Source organism: Nematostella vectensis, chromosome 11 (genome assembly GCF_932526225.1).
Source record: "Nematostella vectensis chromosome 11, jaNemVect1.1, whole genome shotgun sequence".
In the NCBI taxonomy this organism is placed as follows: domain Eukaryota; kingdom Metazoa; phylum Cnidaria; class Anthozoa; order Actiniaria; family Edwardsiidae; genus Nematostella; species Nematostella vectensis.
This window is the reverse complement of record NC_064044.1, coordinates 6,640,568-6,662,274: the sequence shown is the minus strand read 5'-3', so window position 1 is coordinate 6,662,274 and position 21,707 is coordinate 6,640,568. Positions and strand designations below refer to the sequence as shown.

The window sequence follows — 21,707 nt, the reverse complement described above, 5'->3', positions numbered from 1 at the left end:
TGTGGCTTTTCCATGTCACGTACTGGAAAATTATCAATAAAGGTCAATTGTGTAGGAGAAGTTTCGACCTCCAAACTCAAAACTTCGGTCGAAGTTTACAAAAGGTTCACAAAAGGTTGTCAGTGCAAATAAATGGCTTCTAGGTACTAGTTATTCGTAAAATAAAAGGTGGTAAATAAAGTCCAGCAATGTCAGAGCCAAGCATTGCTAACCTTTAATGGATAATTGTTTTGATTTATCCATATTCTCCGAGACGCATGGTTGCTTTCGGTCGTAGAACTTCCATTTGCCAATCGCCATTTGCACTGACAACCTTTATTGAAATAGGTGTATGTTTTGGTAAGACATATTAACAGAATAGCATAATTACAGAATAGCACATAAAGTACTTATCTTTTATTCATATATATAATGCTAAGTTCAACGTTGTATTATCAATGAGTCGTATTCAATGTAAATGAAGATGAAACAATCGACTTGATTCATTGCATTGAATACGGCTCATGGATAATCCGACGTTTGAACTAAGCCTGATGGCTCTTTTTTTTACCCTCCACTAAAGCAAGGGATGACGGGTTTTCATCCCCACCATCACAAGCCTAGCTAGAGAACCCCTACACATTGCCCTCCCCCTCCCTCCTGCCGTTGCTTTGAGCTCCATATTCCCACTCTTTTATGGAAATACAATAAGGTTAATTTCAAACGTCGTATTATCCATGAGCCGTATTCAATGCAAATGCCTGCAAATGAATCGAGTCGATTGTTTCAACTTCATTTGCATGCATTTGCATTAAATAAGGCTCATGGAAGATACGAAGTTTGCACTTAGCCTGAGAAATTATGACATGGATGATTAAAAAAGAAATCTTATACTTGTATACTTCTAAGTCCATATGCGGACTTCTGGCGTCAATAAATTAAGTTTGCTTGTTCGGGCTGTGTTTTATGTTAATATTTTTTATCCGGGGTTCCAGAGGCTCTCGCGCCGCCGAAAAACCGAAAGCGCGACGAACGAATTCCGACGGGCAAACGGGCGTGCATGAGAAACTTTCGCGACAAGCCTCTGGCACCCAGGATACTATATGTCATTTTTATCCAATTAAATGTCGAGATAGCCGTATTTATTCCTGGGTTAGCGCTAACCTGTTTTCTAGAAACCGGCCCCTGATTGCATGCATTGGCACATCTATAAATTACAAATATGCACAAATTTATAAACCCTCTGGACCTTGAAAAGGAGAAGTTCGCCGTTGGAGACACATTAGAACTCTCTTAAACCAAACTCGCTTTAAGATCTCAGTCCAAAACTATCTTTTCAGTAAACTTGCTGAGCAAATAAAAAATTTTGCTAAATTCTGGAACTAGAAAAAGCTCCTGCTTTATAAGATTCTGGAGCCAATAATAGGCCATTCCAGCTATAAGTTTGCGCGCGCATTATAATAGAAACCCACCCCAACTACCAGAATGCAGCGCGCGCCTTTTCAGGTTTGCACCAAACGAAGCGCGCGCTGCATGACGTAAGTTGAGGTACGTTTCCATGTCAGGGTTTCCATGGCACGTGAATTTATAACAAAGAAATGGTTGATTGACAACCGTTTTCAAGGTTGGAATAATGAATTTCTGATTGAAGATTCGTCACCTTTCGTCACACAAATCCGTTCGAGAATCTCTAAAAGAGTAGCGGCTAAAACAGTTCCACTTATATGTGGACGTGTCGAATAGTGTTTTATAGGAGGATGATCATGGAGAGAAGCTCATAATCTCAATTGCAAGAATTCTTAGGATTTCTAGAATGTACAATATTGGATGAACCAAGATGGTAACAGTTGAATATATACAATATAGGTAGCTTGTGTTTTAACTTAGTGTAAACGCGAAGTTGAGAACGTCCCAAATGTTTCAAGCGAGTGTGACTGGGGTTGCTTCGCGCAACTGCATCTGTTTCCCTGTAAGGCACCGCGTACAGTGTTATGTGTCGTGAAGACTTGCCATTGCATCTGTTAACCGACTAGTGTGATGTCTGGAACGTGAAGAGACGAAGTATTTTTCAGTGCCTGTGAAAAAAATAAACGAACGTCAGTGCTCCATCAGGACTAATAAACAAGGTACTATTATTTATGACCATGGCCGCAGATGCTGACCGACATCCGACGATTGCAGGTTCTCCGCACTCTTCTCACTCTGATTCAAACATGGTGCACCATGTTTGATGGTGCACTAGTTCCATCGGCTTATTCAAAGCGGCCAAGATAATTTTAATTAATCAAGAATGGACATCTTGTTTCTTGCTAGACTGCTAGCCGGATCTCTAGAGGGTTCATTTACTCTTTTCCAAAAACTCCGAAAATAGTTATTTCCGAATAAACCAGCCGGCTAGCAGTCTAGTTTCTTGCCAATAGGCGGTTGCATTTTTAGATGTAAACAATAAAAAAGAGTGGCTTATCGATATTCGTTAATGGTAGATGGAGTTCAAAAGGGCGAAGAATGGACCGCATACCTGATGCATGCAACTCCTTGCGGCGCATGCGCACTTGCTACCGCCAGCAGTAGCATCATGTCGCTGTCATCAATTCTACGAAACAAATCACGTGATCAACACATGGAGATCAGCATGTAAGGAACATATGATCATACCATTAGGGGCGAGTGATGAACTCGTGTGGAACATGTGATCAACATTTGATAAAGCTTTCGTAGATGTTTTCCCTAGACACCCCCCCCCCCCCCACTTATTCAAACGACCGATAATCCCTGGGTCCGAGAGATAAGCATCCGGCATCAAGTACGACGTGAAGTGTTGCGCTTACCCAAGGGTCTTTGCGAGCTCAGGCTTAGTAATAGGCCTTTTTCGATCACGCAGCCATTCAGAAACAACCTGCATGGAAAAAATAGACAGAGATTCTACTACAAGAGGTCAACAGCAGATTTCGGCGATGTGATATTTGCCAGAAAATATCATTTGTCTATTGACATTTTGTCACTCTAGCAAAATACCAAGTGGGAGAAGAAAGCATCCATTCCCATCGGCTGATTTGGGAAAACTTTATCAATTTCTCGCTTGAATTTGGTAATTGAACTTGGTTTTTAGAAGGTTATTTCAATTATGTCTTACTGTCGAATCCGTTGTATCGCGACCCGCGTTTTCAAAACACGATTTGTTTTGGTTTTCTATTCCGTCAGTAAAACCATTCTAAGCCAATCATAGTCTCGCTTTGTGCACTTCCCTGGCTATCCACTGGACGAAAACCAGACAGTGTCGCGACACAAAGCCAGGCAACTGCACTTGGCGAGAGATGACTGGCGGAAAGAAAACCCCAAAAGACAAAAACAAACAAATCGATGTTTTGAAAATGCGGCGTCGCGATACAAAGGATTCGACATTAACACAATTTGTCTTCCAGCATTTCGAAATATGAAATGAAACAATGACGTGCTGTGGCCGACACTACAAAAGACAGATAGACGAACAGACAGATCTAAAATATGATTCCCTGAGCCTGGGCACCTACAGGTTATTCCAGAATGCTGAGTTCTGAAGAGTTAACCACCAAAAAAGATATCGCCGACTCATTACCTTGCTTTTCAGGTAGATTTCTTTCAGTCTATCCTCCAAATGCATGAGACACTGGAAAAGTCAAAACAGCCACGAGTCACGCCAAAGAGTACAAACAAAGTTTCACACATGAGCCCGCCCTTATAGCAGTCTTTAGAATTTTGACTTGGTGGAGTTTCTTTAGGAAAGAATTTTCTCTTCCCAGAAAAGATCCTTCTCCTCGCAAAGACGGTATTCTCCGAGACCACTTCACTCTCTGGTATTTCCACCTGCTTAAGGTGGCCAAAATACAGTGTTTGAATGAGAAGAATTCGGCATTTACATACATAAGTATTTGTCACCTTTTCGCTGCCCGCCTCGATTAACCTTAGCTATTTGCGGGCAGCAATGCTGTACTTGAATAAAAAAAAGTAAAATAAAATAAATAAATAAAAATATTGATTGATTGATTTAAACCTAGTTTAGTGAGGGAGTGTGCGCGTCCTTTTTTTTTTTTAAATCAGACACTTAGAGTGAATGGTGCATCAATGAATGGTGCATAGTTACTCACAAACTCTGCTGACATCCTGACATCTGAGAGACCACTGACAGATGACAGCATGGAGAAGATAAGATTGGAGACTTCAATGGGCTGTACCGTCACAGCCTCGCTACAAAGAAACAGGTATTTTAACATGAAATGTCCATTTTTACAAGTAATTGTTTAGTAGTGGGTTGAATGCTAACTAAGCATAGTTTACAGACGCAATAAACGATGGAATTAAACCCATTTTCTTACTTATCAAAAGTTACAGGTTTATTTTTGCTTAAAACATTTGGAAACAAAAAGAAAACAGCAACGCATGCAAGTCTAACCGGGGGACTTTAATAATATGGCAAAATCATAGATACTTAGCAAATAATAATCTGGCGTGATCTTACCTCGAGGAGTTTCGTTTGCTTTTATTGGCTGAAATCAGTTCACAGGTCCTGCAGAAAGGATAAGCGTGCTCAAGGAGGAGAAAATGTTTTTTCTTTTCTTTTTTTTTGTGTTTTCGAGAACTAAAAAATGTAGAGATTCTGTCAAATGCACGAGTAAACTCACCAGGTGTCGGTATCGGCGATAATGCAAACTGCTTCCGTGACTGGATCATCAATGACAGAGTGCTGAACGGGGAAAAACAAATAAATGTGAGAAAATTTACTTTATCCAAAGACAATATGTGACATTATCCCAAGGATACCCAAGGTTAAACGTTAAATATTTAAACTTTTCAAATCATACATCTAATAGTATGTTTTTGATTCCTTGACACACAGATACCTGTAGCATGGCTTGCGTCTTGTTTATATTCCATACCTGAAGGTAGAGTCGTAGATCGCTGTAAATACCTTATGCCGTGTTTATATTCCATACCTGAAGGGAGAGTCGTTGATCGCTGTACAGACCTTATGCCTTGTATATATTCCATACCTGAAGGGAGAGTCGTAAATCGCTGTAGAGACCTTATGCATTGTTTATATTCCATACCTGAACGTAGAGTCGTAGATCGCTGTAAAGACCTTATTCCTTGTTTATATTCCATACCTGAAGGTAGAGTCGTAGATCGCTGTAAAGACCTCATGCCTTGTTTATATTCCATACCTGAAGGGAGAGTCGTAGATCGCCGTACAGACTGGGTAGGAAGTCTTTGCTTGGTAGACCCTGAAGGACGAAATCAGGGTGATACGTCTCGGAAAACCTTACAAAAAAAAAAAAATAAAAACTTGTTTTCATTTCCCTTTCATTAGTTAATATTCTGAAAAAAAAAAAACGCATAGTAGAAGAAGTAATCTTACCCTGCAAACAGACTTCTTCCAAAACTGTTTGACTTCTTCAGGTCGCTACAAAGGCACTTGCTGTAAACAAGAAATCAAACAGGAAAATAAAGTAAGACAATGTTCGCCTTCAGGTTCCTAAACAGGGACTTGTTGTGGACATAAGAAGCTCATTGAGACTAAAGGATCCAGGAGAAAGGATCATTGAGACTTGAGGATCCAGGTTTAATTCCAGGGGTCATGTCATCTGGGCCGATGAAAATAGTACACAGGGAGACATGCCTAAAAATCATTTTAAAAAAAGCACTCGTACCTGGGGTTTTCAGAAGATTCTGGACTTAAAGCCATTCTGAAAGCGAATGTGGTAAATATAGCATCCAGAACCAACAGGGTAACATAACCAACACATACACGCACGTGTCTTAAAAGATAATATAACAAATTTCCTATGATCCCAGTATATAAGGGGTATTTGTATTCGAAGTTACAGTCAACTCCAGTGTATCCTGCATAGCAAGTGCAGGGGACTGTGGAAAAGGGAAAAGAGCCTGTACAGGCCTGACAAGGTACAAATGCAAAGAATGCGCTCAAAGATCAGTAAGTAAATAACAAATCTGATAAAGGATGTTCGCAGAACCAGCGTACTTTGCATGGGCTAATATGTATTTGTTAAAAAAAAAACACAGATCCATCTGCCTCTTCCTCTACTTTACTTCAACTCCCTCTCGCTGACCAAAAACTGTTCGCTGAGAAAAGTATGGGGATTACACTAATTTTGTGCTATTATGTCTGCAACAGGAACCATATCAGGGAGTTAAAGAATGTTGTTAGAATGTTGGAAGCTGTAAAGTACTACGTTCTAAAGACAGGTTTTTTTTTAACGACAAGTCTTAGTTCCTTTTTATTTCACTGAACAGAGCGTTGTTTCCGCAATATAGTGTAAGTGCATCCAACATGTTAAAAGATTGACAGTTGCCTGTTGTGGTAAGTGTTTGTTACAACTTTGCTTACCCTAGCATCGCAAGTTCCTCTGGACCGAACTCTTCCACATTTTCCAAGGTATCAACACTAAGCTGATCAATACTAGCAGCTCTCCGCCCTGGGGTGACGCACTCCGAGTTCATCTGATGAAAACCTGAATCCGCCGACCCACTGCGCCCATATGATGCTACGGTTTCACCAGACGATGCGTCTTTGGATTCTAAGGAATCCTGATTATCCTCTTTGTCACACTTGCACTCCACTCGTTTGCAAAACATATCGTGTGATAATAGTTTAATAAATGTTGTGAAATTCTCGATGGGTTCATTAGGAAGGTCGTTACAATGACTCGAGTCCTGCTCGAATGATTTGTGAACGCAGTTATCATTAGGACAATAACACGTAAATGAGGATTTCTCCCTTTCTGGCTTCTCACAGCAATAGCAACGAAATGTTTCACTACGTTCACAGTAACTTAAATCCCGTTGAAAATGTCTAAACTCCTTAGCAACAGCCCATTTTGGCAAGCATCCACTATTACCATTCATACTATTTGTTCGGATGATTTCATGATCGTCAAAAGCTCTTTGAAGCAAGCCGCACTTCACGCACGTTGGAATTCCAAGAATTTGATCCAATGAGCAAGTAGATTTACCAGAAATATATTTCGAAGAGTCCAGTTCTTGTAGCGTAATTTTTCTGCACACTGCACATATACCAATTCCGCTCTCCTCCATACAAGAAGAGCAAATGTTATGTTCATGTAACACGGTGATATCACCTTTACAGAAACAGCAAGATTCTATGTTCACATCCGCAATTGTTTGTAAGGGCTCCTTACAGTGGATTGTGTGTTCGAAGACCTCGGTGCAGCGAATGAAGTAGCTTAGAATATAGATAACTTGGTTGACTAGTTTGCTATTTTTTCCGACGACGATTGTGCGTGATAGCTTGAGCGGTGAGCCGATTGCACCATACAAATCACTGCAAAAACAACATGGTGACATCTCTGAGAGGAGTCGGTTTTGGTTTGACAGAGTAGCCTTCGCTATAGCCCAGAACATTTCACAATCAGAAGGACATACATGAATGTGAATGTGACTTGATTAAAGCCTCATTTTTATTGATAATGTCAATAATTTATGCGTTCTTCTACACTCTAGCAACAGAATGCAGCTGTGGATTGTGGAATGGATTGAAATTTACAGGGAATGAGTTTGATACGGAAAATACAAACTCATTTGCGTTATTATTTATTGCAGTTAAGATGCCTCTGTTTCAGTGTTTACTGTACCTGAGCTGGGCCCATAACGGGTTGTAAGGATGTGACTGGGCAAGAAGATCAAGCTGTGAATAAGGAATGTTAGTGTCAAGATAGTCATCTGATCCTACCTTCCTCATCATTATCCTGCTAACCCTAGTCATCATCAACATTGTCATAATCATCACCATTTACATTCTCATCCCATGGCCCTCACAACAATACAATTTGTCACTATAATTATTATCTTTATATAATAATAATAATAATAATAATAATAATAATAATAATAATAATAATAATAATAATAATAATAATAATAATAATAATAATAATAATAATAATAATAATAATAATAATAATAATAATAATGTTTTTAAATAATAATAATAACTTTATTGTAACTTACTTAAACAACTCAATTTACAATTTTAAAATAACTAAATATTTCTTTTATAAATGATTTTTCTTGATTCAATAGAATTTGATTATTTACTTATTATAATAATAATAATAATAATGATGAGGATGATGATGATGATGATGATGATGATGATAATAATAATCCCAATCATCTTTTTATATCCTCTCATTTCTTTTTATTCTTTTTATCATTATTATTTACCGTAACCTTTCTCTGAATTTCCTAAACACCACCATTGTAACAGTTTTGATTTAAGAACCTAAGCTTGGATCAAAGGGAGATGAGAGCTGATAAACCACACTCTCTCTAGCTCTCACAACTTCAATTCAATTTCTTGTGAAATATTCCCATCAACAGTCTCGATCAAACAACAACTCTGTTTGTCGGGATATGCTATTGAAAGCACATACAGTAATAAAGCAGTAGCCTAAAAAATACCATGTCTCATATTATCGTACCGTTTTAGAGGAGTGTTTATCAAGGTAGGTTCTACTGGGGGCTGCTCCTGCTGGCATCACCGTCGGCACCCAGGCAAGATGATGGGTCAACACCGCAGTAAGAAGGGAAGCCAAGAAGCTGTCACAAAACACAATCAGTACTAGGGAACATCACTCAAAAGACTTTAAATTATGAGAAAGGTTATACATTTAACATGAAACCTTTACTTTGTCAGTCTAGGCGGAATAACATGTGTTGAGAAAGATCCATTTCCATTGGCTGAGTAAGTTATTACAATATTGTTGATTGAGTTTGGTAGATGAACTAAAAGACTTTGTTTTTAGTTTATTTATTTCTTTACATAATTGGTTTTTCAATGGTAAATTGAAAAGATGGTCAAAGTTGTGTTTTTTTTTATTTCTTTCCATAATTTGTTTTCCAATGGTGAATTGAAAAGATGGCCAAAGTTTAGGCTGTCAAGAGCTCTTTAGAGCTAACAACAGCCTCTACTAGTGTGCATTTAAATCACTTACAAGCTGGTCTCTCTATTATTGCACTGACTAAGACATGTGTTGAATTGGTCCATGAACTTCTCACATAACTCTGTTCTGTGATCCTGGAATGTCATCATGTTCAACCAAACTGGTTCCTGGTCAAACAAACATACAAGAATTACAAAGAGTAAAAGATAATATGAACAGATGGCCTTAGCAACAATAAGATGAGATTAAGTTGTGTGTCAAGAAAGCCCTATATTTTACATAATATTTGTAAAAGAAATGACAGAGTCAGTGGTCTTGGGCCCAAAAACCTGTTTGTTTCTTTTTGTCAGGCTTGTGTTAAGCACTTAGCATTTTTAAATGCTTTTGGTTATTATGACGACAAATATGTATTGTACATCTCAATCAGATAGGAAGATTAAAATATATGTACAGTATGTTAGCACACCTTTAATCGAGGAGCAACAAGCTCACCACATATTTCCTTGCAGAAATTCTCGACAGCCTGAAATACCAAAAACAGGAGGAGGTCAAAGCCTGCTAGCTATGGGTGTCATCTACTACATTTTGTTGCATGCCATGGCTAGAAGGCTTCCATTCAATGATTTGTAAGAACAATGTTGGAATAAAAATGCTCCGAAGAAGGGCTAACACTTGAAACATCAGTGCAACTACTGTTTCACAGAGGCATTTAACATACCTTTAATAACATACCTAATTTTGTGTTGTTTGATACCTTATTTCAAATAAGGTTGCACTCTGACAATCTTTGTGTCATAACCGCAGTGATTCATGGGTATCAAATAAAAATCGGAAATAAAAACAGACACAGGTTTAAAAAGCTTAATTGCATTCTTGTTTATGTAACTCTAAATGTTCACACAGCTTTCAGAGACCAGGATTCCGACAGTTATAACATACCCATGAACCACTGCGGGTTACGATACATTGATTGGCGGGTGCAACCAACTGAAAAAGGTGTATTCTGGAAAAAAACTCCAAAAAACACTTTTTACCTCTTCAACAAGGGAAGAGAAGGACTTTTTAGAGAAAGCAGCACTTTCCACAGCTACTCTGAGCCGATGTACATGGGACTCCAACAGAGGGAAGTGAGAAAAGAAATAGCCCTGCAAAACCCTGCAAGAAATCATTTATATTAACCATTAGGCAGACAACTAAAAGTTCTTGGTATTCCCAAAAAACATTGCATTTTCAATGCCAGAGCCAGTTATTTTTCAATTGTTAACTAATCAGGCAAACAGCATTGCCCTTCAATTCTTGCAAATAGTAATGTTACAGTGTCAATCATTCATTTCTTTTGGGAGTTGATTTGTCATATAGATCCCAAATCTTGCTTGTACATTATTTAAGATTTTTATTAAAAATGATAATCGATTCAAACAAATATTGCATTTTAATACTATTACCTGCTTTTATCTTCACTATCACTAAGAGGAAAAATAATCCCCAAACCAATCTTTGGTTGTCGTCTCAGAACAGGTGACATCTGAAAAGATGAATAACAGCTTACTTTATTTTAACAGTCAAGTTTCAATTTAGAAAAAGGCACAAAATGGATTTGTATGTTTAGCCACCCACAAAATATTGCACTCAATTTGCTTCCACATCATCCACAGATTAAATTTGCATAGGGTTTTGTATACTACAAAACATGTATCAAACAAATCAGATGAAAAAGATTTATGGCATAAGAGGTGAGGCTGTCTATTAAAAAAAAACATTATTGTGTGATGATGACCCTTTGTTTCTCCAGATACCAAGCTTAGGAAGTAAGATAAATGAGACAGTACACACCTCTCCGACATCATCCCTCTTTCTACTGTTGAAGCCACTGTCAATACTCGTCACCTGACTTCGATAAAGTCGCCGTTGGAAGCTCCCACATGGAGAAGAGGAAGGGGTGTAAAGAGATGTCATGCTTCCAGCAAAAGAATTACCTGCAGATAGCATCAATTGGTAAGATGAAACTATTTTGGTGAAGTGTCCTACAGGTATCCGGTTATTAGGGAACCAAGTTTTTAGACTGTCCATTCTGCAACTGTCCTACATTAGTCATTAGGCAACAGATTGGATAATGACTTAGGGCAGTTGCATAATGACTTCCATCAGAAAATCCAATAATTTTTTTAAGTCAAATAAAGAGTTAGCAGCTCAAACAAATGTGATATAGACTTTTCCAGCAATCATATCAACAGAAGGTATCCAAATAAACAATAAGGGCCATCGCCTTGTGGACATTGCCTTAAAATTTGATTATAAGGTAACCAGTCTAAGAAAGTGACATTCTAAAATTTCAAAAGACGCTTGACAGATGTCCATGATAGCCCATTCCTCTGGCAAAATTAAGCATGACATTGTTCCCTCCTACTTGTTTTACCTAATTCTCTAATATTGTCAATGGATACCATGCATACATTTGTAAATGCATGGAACAACCCTCCTTAGTATTCCAGCCAATCTCTACTTCTATACAACATGAGGGGGAGGGGGACATGCAAGCTGTTGTAATGAAATTCAGGCATGCCTCTCTCACCCCCATCAGAGGGTTTGCAGGTTGGTAGCTTCAAGAACATTAAAATAGTTCTTGTCTGGGAGTATAATACTGAGGGCTCTACATTTAACACTCTGCAGCATTTTCTAGATATTCTAGTTACAGCATATAAAGAGATAGAGGAATCGGAAACGGGCAAAAAAACTTGAGCTTAAATACCAAATGAGAGCGTGTTTACATGAGCACGTGTGTTTCGGCACATATTGAAAACTCTTTATAAATCAATAACTTGATCTAAAGTTTTAACTATCATAACTTGGAATGTGAATGGAATGCAGCCGGATTCGAGTTTATCAAACCCAAAAAGCTGCTGTAGAAACGAATATGTAAGAATTGTTTAAAAAAAACCAAAAGCTTTTGTTTATTTAGATATTTTGTGCTTCATAAAGTGATTCTAGGCTGGCACTTTGTAATGATTATATATCCTGAAGTGTATTTCAGGTCAAATTTCCCAGCAAACCCCACGGCCAATCTTACTTTTTTTCCCTGATTGATGACAAATAGCTACTCTCACATAACTCATAACTCACTGTCTATAGAAGCCATGAATCCACTGTCCTCCTCAGGTTCTATAGGGATAGCTGGTGTCCCTGGCACGGCCATGGGGTGTGACGTAGCCATCAGCAGACTTGCATCTTTAGGGCTGCCGTTCTGAGATGACAGCGATACAGAGTCTGTCTCAATGCGACTGCTGCTATCATCCAGGATGGAGTCAGTGTTCAGGCTTGTGTTGCTCGTGTAGCTTCCCATGTTCGGCTCACTGTAAGACAATAGACAGTTGGCATAACATTTTTGGAGATAATTCAGGCATCTAGACCCCGGACATCTCACATTGAGAGCCACATCATACCAGAACAAATACTTATATTTTCTGCTTTTATGCATTTCAAAATTTATAGGTAAGTCCCTTAATGAATATTTTTTTATAGTAACCATATTGAAAAAAATAAATATCTTCTATTCAAGGCAGATTCAGAGGATCCAGAAAGCCATCCCATATGATACTAATTATTGGATCCCCTCTGAATCCTGGCTATTGAAAATCATTGGTTCACCACAGGTACTGTATATGTTGTAGCCCCTCCCCTAGCATACCCTCAATGCTCAAAAGATGAATGGAAAGATGATGTTACCTGCAGCAATGAGGTATGATTAGCCTTGGCTTCAGAGCAAAGACTTTTGATAGAAGAAGCTGGCGAGGAGACCTGTAAAAACAAAAATGAGTAAATGAGCACTGAGTTACAGTAGGGGCATTTGTTTAACCTGTACCTTGTATTAGAACGATTTCACGTAACCGCTTTTTACATGCTAATGAGTAAACTAACATGTTAATGAGGCACACGCGCGGCACATGCAAAACGTCTTAAAACAAGCATTGGCAGCTCCACAGCCATCAACATCTACCTCAAAGCCCATTTATGTCGGCGCACAGTCGGAGATAGTGAGGCAACAAATGCGTTATGCGAACAAGCAGACGCCTGCACAAAGAAAAGTCGAGTACAAATTAAAGACCGCATTCGCAGGATTCTCCACTGACAGCAAAAATGAATCGGAACCAAAATCCAAGAGAAAAAAGACGGGCAAGGGAAGCACAAGAAGCTCACACAGCTATGTGTTCAAAGGCCATGGAAACTCTGGTAAAATGAACGATCTGTTGAAAAGCAGTTGGACAAGTAGTTCACACAACTCTGACTCTCTCAATTGTTTTGTTTGCGTAAATTTCTATGGACGGGAAAATAACATTGCCCAGAATGGACTACAACCCCTTTTTTACGGTTGATCCAATTTGATGTATCACCGCTTCAACATTTTCACCGGGTTGTGAAATGTTTGAGGATAAAAGAGAACAAATAAAATATTTGTTTTTTTGTCAATACTTTCCCAAGGGTGAACCTACCACGCATGTGCCTCATTAACATGTTAGTTTTCTCATTAGCCTGTTTAAAGGGTTATGTGAAATCGTTCTAATGTCAGTTAAATGCCTATAATCTAATCAACCTTATAAGATGAACTTTTACAGTTGATCCCTTGTAAGCAATACCTTATAAGATGAACTTTTACAGTTGACCCCTTGGAAGCAATACCTTATAAAATAAACTTTCACCGTCAACCCCTTGTAAGCCATACCTAATAAGATGTACTTTCACAGTTGACCCCTTGTAAGCCATACCTTATAAGATGTACTTTCACAGTTGACCCCTTGTAAGCCATACCTTATAAGGTGTACTTTTACAGTTGACCCTTTGTAAGACATACCTTATAAGATGAACTTTCACAGTTGACCCTTTGTAAGCCATGGCAACTGATCCAAACAGCATCTCACCAAGCATCTTAGAATCATGGCTTGGCTTGCGGCTCTAATAATTTTAATCAAAGTCTTGTTCTTTGAGTGGTGAATAAGATATTTTATTATACAAGCATCTTAGAGTCATGGATTGGCTTGTGGCTCTAATAATTATAATCAAAGTCTTGTTCTTTGAGTGGCGAATATTTTATTATACAGATAGTTCTAGGTGTCTCAATGGTTGATTAGTGGTCCATACAGAAACAAAAATGTTCTTATACCACTGCATATGTAATAAATATAAAAAAAACTCCTTTGATTGTGCCATACAGGAAATTAATTTTTTCATCATTTATGAAACAGCACACAAATTCTTAGGTTCATAAGTTCCTGAAAGCCTGCTCAATTCCCCAATAAAAGGAAGGAATCAGTTGTTTTTACATGTAAGGTAATTTTTATAAAAAGTAAAGAGGAAAAACTAAAAAGAAAAAGGGAAAAAAAGAAAGAGAGGACATGGTAATCAATCCTGTATTACCCCAAAACACAATACAATTGTTTATTGGTGGTAAATTTTTAATTATAAATGCCCATTTTAATAAAACAATTTTTTATAAAACTAATTTAAATATGAAATGTTCCTTGATAAAACCTTTTTTTTTCTTGTCAATATGGGATTTGCACTGAGAGATCACATGACCTTCCTGGGTGGCAAATTCAAACCAAAATAATAAAATAAATGACTGTGCAAGTCACACCAGAAAACAACAAGAAAATAAAATTATGAAACTAAACCCTCACTGAACAAAAAATATTCTGGCTTTTTTTAGTAAGTGCTGAATAAGTTGCTGTTTGGTTTTGTTAATTTGGCACTAAAAGCCAGTGTTTGCCACCCAAACAGTCACATGATCTCTTAGCGCAGTCCCCTATTTCCCATAATGTAGTTACTGTATAGTTTCGATAATACTAATAATAACAATATTTTGATAACAATATTATTATTTTTTTTTGTCCCTTGTCATATTGTTATATTGAGGTTCCACTGTTATATGCAAACATAACATGAAAAGGATTACATGGAATTTGTCATAGCGTACCTTGTGTGGTGGTTTTGATCTGGGGCATTTTCCCTCATCTGATTTTCCTGGTGTAGTTTTCTTGGTGGTATCGGCAGTTGGTATCTTAGCTGAAGATGATCCCTTTAGAAAATGTAAAAAGAACATACTGTTATGATTCAAATAAGTGCTCTCCTTTTAAATACAGACCCCTTCCCAATAAGCACCCCCTCAAACTCAAATTTTGTTATAAGTCCCCCCCCCTCAACCTCAAATTTTGGAATAGGCACTCCCTTCCCAATAGGCACCCCTTCCTGTTCCCTAATAAAAAAGATCCCGACAAAAGCACCTTTGGAATGGTGTAAATGTTCATTTGATTTAGCTTGCATTGACATTCTTACACTACAGTACAGGTTTACTTATTATCTCCTCAACTTTTATATCAATATGAACACAAATTTCTTTCAGTCTTATTTAGTATTGATACAGTTTATTGGAAATAGAGCTTTGTTCTTCATTGTTTTAGAAGCTATCTGCCGTAATGAAATAAACACCTCTTTCTCCCCCAAGACCAAAAAATTAAATAAGCACCCAGGTGCTAATTCAAATCAGTACCGTAAAGAAACAGATGTGTGTCACAGTCTGATTGGATATGTGATAATGTGCTACTATGAAAAAAAAAATTATGGCAGCTCCTACCATACTAGTACTGCAGTTCATAGTGAGAACCAATTACAAAGAATAATGAAAACACATTACAACAGGGCTTCTGGAATTACGCGGAAAAAAACTAAAAATTACGCGGGATTCTTTGCTAAATTACGCACTAAATTACGCGGAAAATCAATCATTATGCGCTAAATTACGCAGGATTTTGCAATACATTTTTCTTTAAAAATCAAAATTTTGTGGGATTCTTTACTGAATTACACGCTAAATTACACGGAATATCAACTGTTACGCCCAAACTCGGCGTAAAAGCACGAAAAAAGGTTAATTTTTTGCGCGAAGAAACCTTAGGCAAGTTTTCATTGGCTCCTAGCCACCAGCCAATTAAAAAAGGTATTTTATTATTAGTCCTAGGCCTTCGCGGTTTAGCAAAGAACGCCTAGTCATTTTATTTGTTTTCGAAATTCAGTTCGAAATATCGCTCTCTTACAAAGAATATATCTCTTTTTTACGAGAAATAGAGGTAAGAACCCTAAAAGAACACATCAGCTGTGCACTTAAATGTTTTGTCTAGCCAAATTACGCCAAATTACGCAGGATTACGCGGAAATTTGTGGATTACGCGGAGAAAGCCAAATTACGCGCTTCCACACAAGCGCGTAATTCCAGAAGCCCTGTTACAAAGGTGATGGGAACTTGATCAAAAAACATTGTCTGGTGGATGGCAGGGGGGGGAGGGGGGGGGGGTAAAAATTCTGATAGGACTAAGGGCATGTTTTTTTACCCATGATTCCGGAATGAGAACAGTTAGAATAGAAAAAGTATGCATCCGTTTATCCCGCGTTTTCATTCCGGAATGGAATGAAGGCCATTCCAAGCATTCTACTACCTGCAGCAGAATGAATCGAATGCCTTTCTGAACATTCTCTACCAACCATTCCCATTCCAGAACGATAGGAAAATATGTGCCCTAAATGACCTGGTATGACTAGAAAAACTACAGACACTGTAAAATAGCCAGGCAGTATTGGTAAGTGTGGTGGAATCAGAGGAAATTCAACACAAAGCTGAAATGGTATGTATGTTTTATATGTCTGTGAAAATAGAGTAGTTTTAGCTAACATTCCTATGTCCTTCTCTGATTTCACAGAGGCATGGAACATACCATTTTAACCTTATGTTGATTTATTTTCCTGAATTGCAGTTCTTCTTACCTGTGAGTTTTCATTTTGCTTGTTTGCGACTTTTGAGTCGAATAACAATGTCTTCCCTTTTCTGTCACAATCTCTAAACACTAATACCCGGATGTCACTGGGTTCCAAGAGGGGGAATGCACTGAAAAACAGGAGTAAAACATATTCAAAAATTAAACCACAGCACATCTCATCTTAAAGAAGGCAAATTACGCCACCATTTTATACTCAATGCCGAGTCACACAAAGCATCCATTTCCATCAGCAAATTCAAGAGAGTAGCCTGTATATTTTCTATTAAACATAATCAATAAGACATCAGAATTCTATCTTGGAATAAACTGTTGTATTTCCAATTATCCAATTATGAATGATAACAAGGAGTGGTTGATTGACATTCTTTAAAGTACATATCTTCTAATTTCTTCATTTTATTTTGTTAAAAATAAGAGAACAACAAATTCAGTCATAAGACAAGCAAATTAATTCTTTGCTCTTAATCTTCTTAACTCCTCTGATGAAAGAACAAAAATATTAGAGGAATTATTTATTTATACGCAATACAGTGGAAAACTTGTTGCATGTCAGACAAGAATGTAAAACACTTTTGGAATGTTAAATATGGAGTTAAGGAAGTTAGATAGATACTAGGGCTATTTGACACCAGAAGAATAGTTGTTTAATTGCCAACAAAATTTAAAATACTAGCTTCTAATTTATTGTAATATACTGTATATTTTTATTCTAAAATCAAGTATATATTGCCACTGAGGTTGAATGGTGCTTTAAAAGTATTTTTTATTAAGAAAAAAAGATATAGAGTGATAACGCATTCTCAGAAAAATAGCAAATCAATTTTACAGTGTGATAACCCAGTTTTAAAAAAGTCACGTAAATAATTTGCGTGTATCTCCCCCATTCAATTAACTTAGACATGCGAAGCCTGAGCGCATGTGAAAACACCATAATAAATAAAAAAATCAGGCCATTGCTGTTGTAAAAAATAGCCATTCATAAATGCCGGTTAACCTAACATATTTTAACAGCGACATATCTATACTTTGGAAGCTTTGTAGATAGATAGCGTAGGAAAATGTGAAAAGTATTGTAATATGTCACGGAGAAAGCGTTACAGAACTAACACATCCGTCAAAATCACAGAATTTCGGCTCCAACCTTTGCTTGAGTGTACATATTATACGCTTAAACGCTACTACAGATATATGACCATTATTTTTAACGATAAGGTAAAACTAAGGCTTCGTACCTTTGCGAGTCTAAAAGCCAGGTAGTTTCCCTAGAAATACACAAATAAAGACCTTTCGTTCAAGTGACTCATACAGTTGTTCGAAAACAAACCGTTGCTTTCTAATGTGATAACACGATTAAAAATTCTACAGGTATAGCTACACTTACAGATCATTTTCGAGTGCCTTTTTTCCAGTTTTTCTATGGCTAAAAGAGAATATTTTCGCAAACATGGTGCTGTATTATTTAATATCAGCATTATCGAGTTTGTCCACCATAGCCGAACGTAACCCACACACCGAAACCCGCTAGTCACATGACGGGGCTACACGCAACCTCGAGCTCTCTGATTGGCTGCGGTTTCGCGCGGGAATCCAATACTTCGTTCTGATTGGCTGGAATAGAGTATTACGATCGGAATAAAGGCACATGACTCATAGAATATGGGTCTAGTGACGAGCGCGTGATTTTCAAAGTGCCTGTTCTTTTTTTCGCACGTTTTCTCCGACTCTACCTAAATGAAAGCGTTCATTATCACTCCCGATTTTAAACGAATTAAGAACAAATGTCGTTGAACAATGGCGGGTTTTCGCCAAAATAACCGTCTAGGCTTTACGAGATTGGTGAACTTTGCGCCCTTTTGATGTTTAGTGTAAGCGGGGGGTAACGATGAATGCGGACGTCAGCAAAACAATCTGTACTTTCATTGTAAATGCAAGAGCGTCTACTGAGGTCCATACCTTAGAGACGGGCATGGAAAAACTGGGGGACCCATCTTTGCTCATTACTTTTGTTTATTCTTTTTTTTTTTTTTTTTAGTATAAAACAGCTGGATCAAGGATCGTATGAGGGAACATAAAAAAAATTAATATTTTAGGATAACAAAATGATGAACAAAATTATTGTTTGGGGGGGGCACGATATAGAAACATTAAGAAAATATTGGAGGGGCACAACCACCACCATACTGGTTATTTCCTTATAAGGTTTGAAAATATTGATTGGCACGTGCCCTCAGTGCCCCACCCCCTGCTACGGCCCTGCTGGTATGAAATCTACAAAGGTAAAGGAGGAGGAAAACTAAAAATTAAAGTACGTCTTTAGACATTGTGGTAGGAGAAGGGGTCATTTTACCCCCCTTCTAATAATTTTGAGAGCCACATAATTTCAGACATTTCTACTAAGCAGTATTTTCTATCTGTTTACTTTGAAGACAATGCAGAAAATACAGTGATCAAGACAGAGATTGCCCTAAAATAACCACTGTCATGTATCATTTCTATGGAATCAGACATAATTAAAGCATTTGACATTATAAAAAGGCATATTCTTAAGTTAGAATACAGCCCTCACTTCGCTCCTTGACCTTGCATACAGAAGGAGTTCTGCTATTAATCACACCAACATTAAATAGTGTAGTCCTGTCAGTCTTGTAGTCAGGGGAGGTTAAAGGTAAATTAAGTACCACTGCGAGCTTGGGAAAGCTACCTTAGCTAAATGGGTTAACGAACCCCTGTTTCAACCCCCCGCTTAAAATCCTTGCTACAGGCCTGCTTGTGGATGGGGCATAATAAAACAAGCAGTATGGCACTTCCTTTAGCTCAATCCCAAAAGAACTTGATGGCCAAACTTGACAAAAATCCCCCTCCTTCCCTCACTACCCCCCTAAAAAAAGTTATAATTTTTCTCCTCTAGGCTTGTCTTGACATCAGAAAGCTCATCAGCAATTTGGCAGGATCTTGAGGTGTTTATTTCTTCAAACTTTTTGCCTATGGAAAAATAGCAGATATTACATCAGCACAGAATGAGTCTGCATAATGTAGAAATTGTTTGAAAACCAGCGGTGTAGCCAGGATTTTTAAAATGAGGGGGCCTAAAAGGCCCTTTCAAGGCATTTTCTCCTGTATTTTAGATAATGTCCCGTACATTTACTGTATTTTTGGCTGCTAAAAGGGGGAGGGCCCAGCCCACTTGGACACCCCCGTGGCTACGCCCCTGAAAACAATCACTGGAAGGTACAAATACATCTTACATTGGACAAACACATTCACTTTATAGTGATGTGTTGTATTGCAGAACCCTAAAAATACCAATTCCTTGATTTTAGATCCTACAAGCATCTCTGTAAGCAAGTCTGCATTATAAAAAATTCAATGCTATGTCCTTGGAGAGGCTGTACAGTTAGTACAGTAGTCAAATACAGTTTATTTGATGGAAACAGGGTGACAGGGGTATGCAATTCTTTAACTTACAGCTTTCTGTGTGCATGCTTTAAAAGCCAAGAACTCCCTCTCACAACCATTCTTCAGCACACTGTCATTTTGAGATGCACATCTTGCATAGGCACTTGCCTGAAAAAATAAAAATGTATTTTTGCAGTTAAAAAATATAGCACATTAGCTCAAGGTGGCAAATGGTCTTAGAAATTGATTTTGAATTGATTTTCTTGAATAATTTATTGGATCTGCAATTGTCAGATTTGAGAAATTAAACTTCTCACTCTCTGATCTTTAGAAAAGCAAGATAAGGGTGCTAGATGGGATAAAAGTGGTGCTTATTATAAAAAGTCATAGCTTATTTAGGTTACAGTTATGTAGAAATTTAAAACAGCCTTCAAAATCTAAAATTGCACTTGATGCACTATTTGCACTAGATGGCCTCTGCATAGCAAACAGACAATTATTTTCCCGGTCCAAGTGAGAGGCCCCATAGGGAGGGGTTACATAGCCTCTGCTTGCCTCACCAATGGGCCAGCAGAGCCCTGACCCACCAGTTTATGACAGCAAAGTATTAGTTAGTCTCAGATCACTAACAGTTGGTGCCAAAGGACAAGCAAGCGTCGAAAGATCCATATATTCCAGAGGCTTACACCCTTACGAGGGGGGGGGGGGGGGGTGAATAGGTTCGCAGATCTGCGGATTCAGCCCTGAAATGCTCACGGATAACGGATTTTGATGATTATTTCAGCAGATTGGTGGTTTTTGGAATTACGGCGGATCACAGATCTGTTGACATTTTGGGCACGGATTTCGGATTTTGACTGCTTTGACGGTCGAATTTTGGATTTAAAATAAATTTCAATCGATGCTATTGTTTATCTGTCAAACCATGCGGATCTAAAATATCTGGGGATCCACGGATTTGTCTCGAAAATTGTTGCGGATAGGCGGATTAACATACCCCTATTCTCCCCCCCTTACGTCAAAGAAGGATGGGGGTGGAGGGGGGGCAATGACAAGCGTCAATGCTTCTAGTGCTGTATATACATCGGATTTACTATCTCTCACCTCTGCCTTACACTGAGCAATAGCTTTACTGAGAGTAGCTAGCCTTGCTTTTGCACGCTGCACTGATTTAGCAGGGTTTCTATTCATTTTGTTGGCACACAGACTACCGCTTGGCCGCCATATTGTTCTAACTTGAAGCGCGCGGTCTTGTGGGGAAATACACAGGAAGCCCGCATTAATTTCATTCTCGAATCCACCAACACGCCACAAGGCTTCTGTACATCTACGCACGCGATAGCGCGAAAATTTCTAAAAAGCTGAAAGGAGAATGAATTGAAAGCCCAAGGAAAGTACCAAATATCACTTGTTTGCATGGTTAGCCCTTATACATATGCTGGTTCTAAATTTATTCATTCAAAAATATTTGCGCGATATGTAACCATTTCAACCATTCCACCGCAGGGTGCTAGCGTCTCTTCTTTCCATTATGGTACGATACTGATGGCTC

The 21,707-nt window shown here is 38.1% G+C and overlaps 1 protein-coding gene and 1 long non-coding RNA gene across 2 annotated transcripts; both read right to left on the bottom strand.

Moving 5' to 3' along the window:
* Positions 1 to 366: 366 nt before the first annotated feature.
* Positions 367 to 18,301, bottom strand: LOC5508100 (folliculin-interacting protein 1). Its single transcript, XM_048734432.1, has 25 exons — positions 18,141 to 18,301; positions 17,992 to 18,021; positions 16,746 to 16,866; positions 14,905 to 15,006; positions 13,783 to 13,883; positions 12,660 to 12,731; positions 12,057 to 12,286; positions 10,770 to 10,912; positions 10,382 to 10,461; positions 9,971 to 10,091; positions 9,403 to 9,459; positions 8,988 to 9,103; positions 8,475 to 8,592; positions 7,626 to 7,678; positions 6,362 to 7,315; positions 5,664 to 5,699; positions 5,372 to 5,431; positions 5,178 to 5,274; positions 4,638 to 4,699; positions 4,475 to 4,522; positions 4,104 to 4,203; positions 3,575 to 3,625; positions 2,808 to 2,875; positions 2,498 to 2,572; positions 367 to 2,054 (listed from the first exon to the last, which is right to left on the bottom strand). The coding sequence occupies exons 1-25, from the start codon at positions 18,203 to 18,205 to the stop codon at positions 2,048 to 2,050; spliced, it is 2,967 nt and encodes a 988-aa protein (XP_048590389.1). The 5' UTR covers positions 18,206 to 18,301; the 3' UTR covers positions 367 to 2,047.
* Positions 18,302 to 19,160: 859 nt separating this feature from the next.
* On the bottom strand, positions 19,161 to 21,416 carry LOC116615367. The gene is made up of 3 exons (XR_004294903.2): positions 21,260 to 21,416; positions 20,225 to 20,323; positions 19,161 to 19,741 (listed from the first exon to the last, which is right to left on the bottom strand). It is a non-coding gene; the product is annotated as an uncharacterized LOC116615367 (long non-coding RNA).
* Positions 21,417 to 21,707: the final 291 nt, after the last annotated feature.

Excerpts from the sequence above, each read along its gene's own strand:
- LOC5508100 (XM_048734432.1), bottom strand. The coding sequence starts at position 18,205 with ATGTTTGCGAAAATATTCTCTTTTAGCCATAGAAAAACTGGAAAAAAG. Across the intron at positions 5,700-6,361 it reads GAGGAACTTGCGATGCTAGG|AATGGCTTTAAGTCCAGAAT; the intron begins GTAAGCAAAGTT and ends ATTCGCTTTCAG. Across the intron at positions 4,523-4,637 it reads ATCGCCGATACCGACACCTG|GACCTGTGAACTGATTTCAG; the intron begins GTGAGTTTACTC and ends TCCTTTCTGCAG.